Source organism: Puma concolor, chromosome B1 (genome assembly GCF_028749965.1).
Source record: "Puma concolor isolate L17-30 chromosome B1, mPumCon1.1.hap2, whole genome shotgun sequence".
Taxonomy (NCBI): domain Eukaryota; kingdom Metazoa; phylum Chordata; class Mammalia; order Carnivora; family Felidae; genus Puma; species Puma concolor.
In genome coordinates this window covers 201194690-201206224 of record NC_141670.1, presented here as the reverse complement: position 1 = coordinate 201206224, position 11535 = coordinate 201194690, and the positions used below count along the sequence as shown (strand labels likewise).

At 49.0% G+C, this 11535-nt stretch overlaps 1 protein-coding gene across 1 annotated transcript; it reads left to right on the top strand.

Moving 5' to 3' along the window:
* Positions 1-17: 17 nt before the first annotated feature.
* TMEM128 (transmembrane protein 128) lies at positions 18-11112 on the top strand. The gene is made up of 5 exons (XM_025921827.2): positions 18-155; positions 2008-2149; positions 5831-5989; positions 8994-9102; positions 10482-11112. The coding sequence occupies exons 1-4, from the start codon at positions 59-61 to the stop codon at positions 9091-9093; spliced, it is 498 nt and encodes a 165-aa protein (XP_025777612.1). The 5' UTR covers positions 18-58; the 3' UTR covers positions 9094-9102; positions 10482-11112.
* Positions 11113-11535: the final 423 nt, after the last annotated feature.

The following is an 11535-nucleotide window of genomic DNA, read 5'->3' as shown; positions in this document are numbered from 1 at the left end:
CGATGGTGGAAGTTCCGGTCGTTACGTCACTTCCGTCGCGCTTCTGGGCGTTGCCAAGATGGACGCTTCGCGGGCCCGGGAGCAGCTCCGGCGGCGGTACCTGTTTCCGCGGGACACCGAGGCCCCGCTGGACAGCGAGGGCTACGCCAGGCCGGGTGAGGCGCTCCCCCCGGGCGCGCCCCGGGCTGCGCTGAGGTATCCGGAGTCGAGGCGCCCGGAAACGGCCGGCCCCGCGGACCTTCCGCAGCCCTGTCCTGGCAGGAGGGACCAGGTTTCGTTTATTCAAGGCTTGCCAAGCCGTTTTGCAAGTCGGGTATTTAGCGTCCCTGAGAGATTCCTAGTGATCGCGTAGCCCCGCGCATCTTCATCCTAGCTGTGCTTCAGGATTCCCAGGAGAGCTGGTTTGACACCTGTTTTGGCATTCTCCATTTAAATAAAAAATACCATCCGGTTGTATTTCTAAGAATCTACCAAAGCATCATACTCGTAGCAGTACACGAGGACGTATGTGCACAGTGTTTAACCTCAGCATTCCTCGTAGTGGCGAGCGACTGAAAATGTCTAACTGCCCATCAGCAGAGAGCTGCTTAAATACATTTGGATGTACTCCTACATGACACGGCAGGCAGACTTTTTTCGCCCTATGGGGATGATTTTCACAGGGAGGCGCAGGACAAAGTCCGCTGTACCACCGTTTGGGTACAGACCTGGTAACGTGTGATGTGTGTTCACCTGTAAATGCATAGAATGTGAAAGAATTCATAGAAGTTGGTGTTGGTAGTTGCTTTGGGGTTGAGAAACTAGGGTTAAGGATAGGGGAAAGAGAGTTCATTTTAGATTTTTCTGCCCTGTATTTTGCAAATCGTGCTCTTACTACCCTTTGAAAAATAAACGCAGAAAACATCATGCCCAGGCATTCTTATTTACAAATTCTGAGGCTGTCTCCCAGAATTTGTATTATGAACAAGGCTCCTGGGGATTCAGATGGTTTGTTCGAGGTCGGGGGTCTCAGATGTATACCAAAGGTTCTCACGAGAATTAAGGGGGGGGGGCATGTCACTCCTCTGGGGAATTTGTTAGAAATAACTCGGGGCGCCTGGGTGGCGCAGTCGGTTGGGCGTCCGACTTCAGCCCGGGTCACGATCTCGCGGTCCGTGAGTTCGAGCCCCGCGTCGGGCTCTGGGCTGATGGCTCAGAGCCTGGAGCCTGTTTCCGATTCTGTGTCTCCCTCTCTCTCTGCCCCTCGCCCGTTCATGCTCTGTCTCTCTCTGTCCCAAAAATAAATAAAAAACGTTGAAAAAAAATTTTAAAAAAATAAAAACCAGGTATTGTGTTTTGGTTTGAGAATCAAATCTGTTCAAAATAGGGGCGCCTGGGTGGCGCAGTCGGTTAAGCGTCCGACTTCAGCCAGGTCACGATCGCGCGGTCCGTGAGTTCGAGCCCCGCGTCGGGCTCTGGGCTGATGGCTCAGAGCCTGGAGCCTGTTTCCGATTCTGTGTCTCCCTCTCTCTCTGCCCCTCCCCCGTTCATGCTCTGTCTCTCTCTGTCCCAAAAATAAATAAACGTTGAAATAATTAAAATGTAGTCAAAAGTATTTGGGGGAAATTACAAGTCCATTTTGTGCTCTAATGTCTGCTGTCTCCATTTTTCTTAATTAACAAGACTAATTGCTTTCCTAGGCAATATTTGAAACATGATACTAAAATTCCTGTACTACCAGATGGTGTCATTCTTTCCAAAAGATGGTAATATTGTAAATTTGATTTTAAATTTGTTTAGGGGGAACAAGTTGACTATACTGAATATGTTTTATAGCAGGTTCCTATTAATTATTCCTGCAAATATAAACGTGTTTTGGTGGCTGTACAGAAGAAATCTGTTCTCTAATTGGAGAGAGTCTGGCTTTGGGAAAGCTCTAGGAAATTATTTTATCCGGCTTAAAATAGGTGTTCTTTTTCCTCATAAATTTATGGTAATTTGATAAGTTGAAATCTCCCTTATTTGCAGAAGTCTCTACCGCTGTTGAGAGAAAGGAGAAACCTCTTCCAAGACTTAACATCCATTCTGGATTCTGGATTCTGGCATCCATTGTTGTGACCTACTATGTTGATTTCTTTAAAACCGTTAAAGAAAACTTCCACACCAATAGGTGAGAAAACTTCATTGCTTCGTAATTAAGCGCCCTCGTCTCATTGCTCATAGTGTCTTGTGAGTTGCGTTCTTCAAATGCTTAGAAACCTCTTACTTCCTGCCAGGCACGGTGTTGGAGGTACTGGTGACACAAAGTGACACAAAGGTCACTAGTGACCAAGAGAGTGTGTGCTTGGGACACATACAGCCGAACGGATGAAACTGGAAAGTACTTCAGTATGCCTTTCAGCACAAGTCTGTTGGAGGATGGGGAAGGTGGTGAATTTAAGAAGAACCTAATCCATGTGTAAAAAATGGAAGAAGAAAGATTCTGACAGTCTGTCTGAAGACAGTGCAGGAGCACCGGGAGGAGGGAGCGAGGACCCTGGCGGGTGAGAACAGGGCCTCAGAGTTTGTTTGCAGAGCATAGTTACAGCTAACAAAGTAACTACGGGGAGTGATTGAATTAGGGTTGACGTCACTCAGAGGAGGAGTCGGGAGCTTTGAGGCCTGATGTCAAATCGTCCGTCATTCATGAGGATTAAGATCTCTTCGGTATGATCTCAGGAACTGATGGGGGGGACAAGGTTGTGAATCATACCTGAGTCCTCACTGAATGTTGAAGAGTGTTCTAGAGGCCCCCACACAGCAGAGCCAAGAGGGAGAGACGTTGGTGAGCTTTGAGCTGGCACTGGGAGCGGTGGTTTGCACAGGATGCGAGCACGGGGACCAGCAGGGCTAGAAAGGTGCGGATAGGACCGTTTGATCCTGTGTCTTCATAGGGGTGACGCACAGTTTCTCCTCAGAGGCCTTCGGACGCTGACTGCGGGAGGGAGAGCCGGGAGGTGCACAGAGCATGCATTCAGGAGAAAGGAGGCATATGGGACTTGTTTCAGTTGTTCCATAAAAGCCTATTCGTCTCTTGCCTTAATGCCAGGAGCTAGAACTTTCCTTAAACACTCCTGTCTTCCTGCCCTTTACCCTGCTTGCCCCTTCCCTGACCGAGTTTGGGATGAAGAACCAGCCACGTGTCGAAGGCACCTTCTTTCTCTTGGGAGCCAGCCGTCTGTGGGAAGCCCAGATTCTGGTCTGTCTTTCTGTGCCGTCATTTCTGGGGGCAGCCCCAACCCGAGAGGGTCTCTAGGTTTTCATGTCAACTTGGAACCTGGTGGCACGTCTGGTCACCAAAGCCACCTTCCTGCAGCTCCGTCAGTAAAAGAGCTGACAGTTGATGTCATCAGCCTAACTCAGTCGGTGTAGAGCCTGGGCTGGGAAAAGAGGATGAGTAGTTGTTTTGCACGCTGCCGGGAGCAGCGGCCTCTTCATTATTCAGATACGACACGAGAGCCTGAGACGTGTTCGGCTGTGGTGACAGTGATCAAGGAAGCACACTTCCAGCCCCCAAGTAGCCCCTTTCAGGCCAAGACGGGTGAATGGGTCATGTGATGCGTGCTGTAAGCATATGCCCAGGATGCCGTGGGACACCTAGAAGGGGCACCTAGTCAGCTCAGCCTCGGGAGGCAGGCCTTTTGGAGGTTTTAGGAGAGAGAGGAGGCTTTCCCTCTCTGTCTCCTTATTTTAAGTATTCTCGCTAGTTGAAGGAAATGCTGAGCTAAGGGACAGTTACACTTCTGAGGTGTTGCGGGCACCTGCCGTAGTCACTGGGCCGCCCAGGAGCCCGCGCTGTCCCGTAGCAGAGCCGGGGCTGTGGGGCAGGAGAAGGACACAGTAGTCACCGGCCTGGCCTCAGAAAAGTATCACCTTAGAGACAAAAGACCTGAACGGATACTCAAAGGCTGAGGATTTTGAGTGGCACTATATTCTTGCCAAGGGCCTCGGTAAGCAGTGGGGAGTCTGAGCGGCCGTCGGACGAGGGCCGTACCCAAGAGGGGTTGCGGGCCGCCTTCTGCCGCCGTACAAATCTACCTGAAGTGATTCCTCATCTCTTGCCCTGCCGTTAGCCCCCAAGTTCGGAAGCTCGAGGCATTAGGGTTCTTCCAATCTACGCAAGGCTGCAAGACGATGTTCAGAGATAGGAGACACAGGTCTATGTTAACAAACAAAGCGAAGCGTCACGATGGGTTGGAAATCAGTTTTTAAGAAAATCCCGTTCATGTCTGTGAGCCGAGTTGCTGGTTAAAACTACAACGGAAATCACAAGCCCAGATACCAGGCTCTTCCTCGTTACCCACCGAGTCAGAGTTTGGGAAACCGGGGGCAAGATGGCTTCCCTTGGCAACCTTGCCAAGGGACTCCGATGCCAGGGTGGAGGGCCTCTGACTTGCAGTCGCGTTTTGGTTCAGGCGGGTTTTCCAGCTGCTTCTGTCCTCTGCCATATCTGGACACAGTAGCCGCACCAGGGTTCCAGGTGGAGTTAAAACCTGGAACAGACGGAAGGATCCTGACCGAGCAAGGAGGTCACCGTGACTCTGGCACAGTGTTCCTCAACCTTTGTTGCCACCTCCCGAGGAGCCTCCGTGAGACGTTTCATTCCTACCCACCCCGTAACGTCCTGCAGGAGTTTCTCTGTGCATACAGAAAGAGGAGGAGGATTTCTTCCCTTTGGGGGCAGTATCGCCCCTGTTGAGAATGACACTGTAGCAGAAGAGAGGCCTTTGAAGACCCTGAAGGAGGAACGTGGCGGTATTTTTTCCATCGATCACACCAGCGGAATAATGCTGCTCGCTATGGGGCAGCACTTTTCAGAGTGCTATGTGGTTTTCGCAGCTGTTCTGTGAGGTCCTACTAACGTTTCTAGAACACCCTGAGGTTAAGTAACTTGCTCAGAGCCACAAAGCTAGTCGTGCTGGGGCTGAGCTTCAAACCCAGACAGGCAGATTTGGAAGGCCACGCTCCATACACTGAGCTATCCCGCCTCTCATAACTGATCCCAGCACTGCAGTGTCATTCGGTGCCTTAAAGGAACCTGGAAGCTTGCCATGGCTGGAAGTGTACTCAGTGCCTGTGTGACTGTGACTGTTCCAGACCCTCGTGACCCCTCTCTCGTCTGCAAGGAACGCCCGTCTTCTCCCCATGAAGAAGCGAAAGAGAATGGAGACGTTGGGAGACAGGAAGAGGGCTTCGTTCCCCAAATCTAGCCTCCTCCCACAACCAGCAGGGGCCAAGGAGGCCGCCTCACCCACACTGAGTCAGCGCTGGGGTAGAATTCCAAGTGAGGAAAAAGACGCTGCCCCTTGGAGGGAGACTGGGAATATTCTAGAAATGGGTGTCTCACTCAGAAATCTGTTCCGAGAGGCAGTTTGAGGTAACCACCTTCCGATCTGATTTTCAGTCCTCCCAGAAAGCCTCCTTACCTTAGAGGAGTTCACGGCACCCATTTCTTACTCTCCCGCTCAAAACTTCAGAAAGAGACGGAAAGCTGCCGTGTCGTGAAAGGAGATGCGACACCACGAGCGGACTTGTGCTTCGGGTGGTGGTTTGTGGAGCGTGGGGAGTGCACGGCTGTTCGAGCCTCACTTTCTTCCTGCTGCACCTGCCGCCCCCGTCCTGTGTCACCCCATCTCCCGCTCGACAGAGGCCATCTGAAAGCGGGGGTTGGGGAGCTGTGGGCCCCTGTGGGCCCCTCGCCCAGTTGATCTGCGTAGCAATCGATTTTTAGGCTGTTGGTGAAAACCTTTTTTCAGACGCGTGCTGAGGCGCTAAGTCTGCTGGCAACCCTTGTGTCATTTGGTCTCTGCAGCTGGTTCGTGGCTGGCGGCACCCTCCTGCTGATCAGCCTGTCGCTTGCGTGTTACTGCATCCTCTATCTGGAGTGGTGCCACGGGATTGAAGATTACGACGTCAAGTATCCAGCCTTGATACCCGTGACAACCGCCGCTTTTATTGCGGCCGGCGTCTGGTGAGTTAACTTTGCAACAACCAGGGGAATAAAGCGTGTTGTGATCAGGTGCCGATGTACGGGGCACGAAGCTTACAGAAAAGGAGAAACGGGAAAATGGCCTTCTGTCATTGCTAGTCTCAGAGGCCCTTTCTAGTAGGATCGTTCTTTACGTATTTAGCTATGGTTTTTTAGCTAAGGTTTATTCATTTTTCAGACACAGAATGTGAGTGGGGGAGGGGAAGCGAGAGAGGGAGACACAGAATCCGAAGCAGGCTCCAGGCTCTGAGCTGTCGGCACAGAGCCCGACCCACGAGCCATGAGATCATGACCTGAGCCGAAGTCGGACGCTTAACTGACGGAGCTGCCCAGGTGTCCTGCGTATTTAGCTATTTAAAACACAAATGTTGACGTGCTATATGTATATATTCTGCGTTTTGCTTTTGAAATCATTTGCATTGTGAAACGAGGGGGACAAGTATAAGAGACTCTTAAATACAGAGAATAAACTGAGGGTTGCTGGAGGGGTTGTGGGTGGGGGGATGGGCTAAATGGATAAGTAAGGAGCATTAGGGAGGACACTGGTGGGGGTGAGCACTGGGTGTGATACGTAGGGGATGAATCACTGGAATCTACTCCTGAAATCATTATAGCGCTATATGCTAACTTGGATGTAAGTTTAAAAATTAATTAATTGCATCGTGCTGATTGGGAAATGTAATACGGAAAGTGGAAACAACTTAAGTTGTCCAGCTGAATGAGTTAACCACTGCACTGGCGAACCCTCACCCAGGTCAAGAAAGAGAACCGTACCAGCCCCGTAATCCCTTTCTGCCCGCCCCCCGCCCCAGCCAGGGCGCTTTCCTTCCTGCCCATGGACAGACACTGTCCCGACCCACGTGGGACTTGCTTTCTTTGGCATCTCTTAAATATTCTGTTTTTGTTTTGTCTATTTTTTTAACTTCATAGAAATGGATTCAGGCACTCCGTATTCTTTTACATTTGGCTGTTTGCATGCAGTGCTATGTCTGCTACCTGTTTATCACTCTCACACTCGAAACTTCAGAACAAACAGAAAGCTGCTGTCTTTACTGTGAAAGAAAACGTGTCCCACGAGCAGGGTTGTAGTTTAGACAGTGCTGTACAGAGTGTGCGCAAAGCCTCGCTTTTCTTCCTGCTGAGTGTGTCGGTCTCATCCTGCCTCACCCCATCTCCCGTTAGACCCGAGCGTTTATCGCTTCTACTGTTGATCGCATTTGGATCGTTTCCAGTTTGGTGCTGTTGTTAATGACGCTGTTAACATTCTTGTGTGTGAGTCTCATGCGCATGTGCACGCGTGTCTGGTGGAGGTATGTGTGCACACGCGTGTGTGTACATGTCTCTAGAGGTGAAATTGCTGGCTTACAGGTTATACATATCTCCAATTGCAGTAAACAGCTGAATTTTTTTTTTCCCCAAAGTGATTGTCCATTTTTTTTTTAAAGGAGCCATATCATTGGTAATTTGTCCATATTGGTACAAAAAAATGCGCCTCTTTATTTTTATTTTATTTTATTTTTAAGTAGGTTCCATGCCCAATATGGGGCTTGAACCTAGGACCCTGAAATTAAGAGTCACATGCTCTACCGACTGAGCCAGCCAGGCGCCCCTGGATGTGCCTCATTATTTTTAATTGTACACAGTTATCATCACAGGGACATAACCTGGGTTTATTGAACCTGCTCTCCTTTGGTGGCTAGACTTACAGTTGTTCTTACTGCATTGCTACCAGGAAAATGCCACAACCCATATCCTTTTTTTTTTTTTTAATTTTTTTTTTTCAACGTTTATTTATTTTTTTTGGGACAGAGAGAGTCAGAGCATGAACGGGGGAGGGGCAGAGAGAGAGGGAGACACTGAATCGGAAACAGGCTCCAGGCTCTGAGCCATCAGCCCAGAGCCCTATGCAGGGCTTGAACTCATGGACCGCGAGATCGTGACCTGAGCTGAAGTCGGATGCTTGACCGACTGCGCCACCCAGGCGCCCCATATCCCTCTTCTTAATAGGTAGTCGATGAAAAAACACTGATTTTTTTTTAATGTGTATGAAAGCATACTTGCTCACTGAAGAATAATCTGCTAATTACAGAAAAACACAAAGGAAATAAATCCCTATGATCCTGCAGCCAGAGAGAACAACTGTTCTTTCTATGTTGTATATATTTCTCTAGCTTTTTTCCTTTTTCTATGTCAATTGCATTGGGATTTTGGAAAAACCATATATTTTGTGCCTTATTCAATTTAATTGAATGTTTTTTTATGATTTTCTGTCATTGAAATTGGAGGGCATTGACATGTATCACCTTGTGTTGTGTTATTACTGACCCTTCAGTGATGTGGGCACACGGGTGTGGTGTTTTACATCGTAAGAGTGAGATCACCCCGGAAAGGTTATTTTTTTAGAACAGTAGGATTTAAAAAGTTCCGTTGTTTAAAGTTCCATTTAAAAAACTATTACATAGTGAAACCAGTAACTATTTATTTAACTTCTGCTCTTACAAATTCAGTCCATAAAGATCATTTGCACTGAGAAGCTGTCTTATTCTTACCTTGGTGACAGGAATAGTGTTTTTCGGAAAGGGAGATGTAATAGCAACTTATACGTCATTACGTTTTTCATCCTATTTCTAACAAAAAGTTATTTGAAACTGTGTCTTTACTCTGATGGTTTGACAGTGTGCGGGTCGTGGAAGCAGGCTGTAGCCATTGCCGTCGATGTGCCGCCACAGACACTGACTTTGAGAGACTTGGGTTCCTGTTGGGCCAGCTCTCGGGGGAGGACCTTCAGTGGTTCGGTCCCAAGTGCTCTCTGAAGAGTTTGTGATATTTCCAGTGCTGGCCAAACCACATCTCTGGGAAACATGACACACACACACACAGTGGCTGGCTAAGAGAACTTTCCCAAACGGAGTTCAAAGTGGGATCTCGGGGTACGTGCATAGATTACAGCTGGAGCGGCCAACCGCGTGTGTTTTATCCTTTTCAGCTTCAATGTTGCCCTGTGGCACGTGTGGTCCTTCCTCACCCCGCTGGTGTTGTTCACTCAGTTCATGGGCGTTGTGATGCTGATCTCACTCCTTGGGTGATGTCCAGAGGTAAGAGTTCTGGAACGGCCTTTCTAACACTGAACTCACTGGACCAGTGTCTTTGGTGACCGTTTCCAGGTGGCACAGCAGTGACGGACCACTTACCAACTGTGCCTTCCTTTGACTCTGAGATGAAAGGGACCGAGACCCCTCCCCTTCTGCATAAGTTAGTTCTCCATGACTGTTTCCGGGGTAAGGCACCCCGCCCTTCAGAGATGTCGTATTTACACCTTACGGTGTAGATAAGCTCCCACAGTAGGTCACTTTCTACCCAGGTCGGCTTCTATCACCTGATACACACCAGACGACTGGCTAGGTTGCTGTTAGGGGGCAGGAACGTAGGAAGAACGGGCACTTTTACCCACTCGAGCTGTTCTGGCTGCCTCTTAAAAATCTGACGGACGACCCATCAGCCTTTTCCTTCCGTGTTACTTACAGAATCTCTTGCTCCCCACGGACGACTGCCTCCCTGGGCCTGCTGCCTTACACGGCGGGGTCTGTCTGTCGAGTACCAGACGACTCCTTTATCAAATATGCATGAGAGCACTCCCTCTGTGTGCTTAGGGACACGGTGAAAAAGCCAAGATCGGCCCTCTCTTTACGCAGCTGACTTCAGAGCTGGGAGGAAAACTTCTTCATGTGTTAGTTTACAGGCATAAAAACAGGCCCAGAGAAGTGGATGTTAACATCCTAAGTAAAGGATTGGCGTGCATTTCAGCCAACAGCCTGTGCTCCCTTTGGAGTTCTAAGGGGAGTCACTGTACCCAAATAAGGGAGACACGGACAGAATCCCGTCGCTGCCAGGCTGCAGGTGGTCACTAGCAGGTGTGTGGCCCCACAGAGGTGGAGAGTCCCCTCTGCACACTGTGCTGTCCGGGGCCATCTGGCATCTCTCCCTTTGTCCGGGTCAGCATGTGTCGCCGCAGGACGGAGCCTCATCTGACCCCGTGTCCTGCTTTTCCCCTCCGCCCTGATACTGTTACGTTTTCCGCCGTTCAGTTTTCAGTTTTTACGCACGTTCAGGAGCTTTCGACCCTTGACGTGAGTTTGTTTTTGGTAATGGAGAGCCAGAGAGTGTTACAGGCATGTGGACTGAACTGTGCTTTTTTTTTTTTAATTTTTTTTTTTAACATTTATTTATTTTTGAGACAAAGAGAGAGAGAGAGCATGAACAGGGGAGGGTCAGAGACAGAGGGAGACACAGAATCCGAAACAGGCTCCAGGCCCTGAGCTGTCAGCACAGAGCCCGACGCGGGGCTCGAGCTCACAGACCGCGAGATCACGACCTGAGCCACCCAGGCACCCCTGAACTGTGCTTTTTAAACAGGAAATCCAGCTGCTTAAAAGACAGACTGTCTCACTCAATATAAATGCTGGCTTTCTTTCAGGTGTAAGAGCGTGTCACTTCAACGCGAACGATTCAACACCCAGCCAGCTGGCAGCATCGCAGGTGTAACAGAAGTGCTACAACGTGTCCTCATATCCAGGAAGTGAGTGGTTTCCTCGGAAAAACTATAACGTTGCAGTCTGGTTGACATCAGAATAAATTCGATTTCGTTTGTCTGTCTTCACACTCAAGTGATTACTGAGTTTTTCACACTCAGAATAGAAATGTTCTGTTCAAAATAGAAATAATTAGTTTGTGGCGTCAATCTGATGAATCGTCGGAGAAAGTATTGGTGTAAACATTTAGGCAGAGTTTCGTGATAGGTACATGGTGTCCTCCCCAAATTGCAGAGTTGTTCGCCCTTTGATCGTATGCAATCACCGGGTGTGTATATGTAGGAATGATCATGTCATGTGCCTTTGACCCAGCTTCTGCAATTGCGATCTCATTTTTATAATAGTTTTGTTAGGTGACAGGACCACTTGAAAGCATTTTATGTGTTCCTGCCACTTTAGATTTTATCATGTGTAACTTACTGGGTTTCTAGCATTTGTTCAACATGGGCACTTTTACTCATTTTTAAGTACACGTACTTTTTCCTTAACATTTAAATAAAATATTTTTATAACTTTCCTGTGGGTTTTGTTACTGCAGACTTTGGGACGTTTGGTTTCAGCTGTTAGCACTTTGCATTAACCGTGTAAGTCTGCTCTGCTCTTCGGAGACCTCAGGAAGACAGACGCTTTCAAATGCAACTACATTCGCCTTAAACCTCACCGGCACGGGCTTTGTGGTGTTGATTATCATCTCCCTGACAAAGGGGACTTCGTGGAAGGCGTGGGCTAATGTTTACAAAACACCCGCCACAGTGCCTGGTACACGTAGGTGCTCACTCCATTCATGGTAATGGAGAGAGAAAGAAAGACCACGTAGATCCAGGATCAGGGATGGGATGAGGCAGGCGTGACCAGCGGGCAGAATCAAGCCCAGCCTGTGTACACACACGTGAGGGCTTCCTCACAAGTAAGGAGCAAGGTCAGGCCCCCCCCCCACCA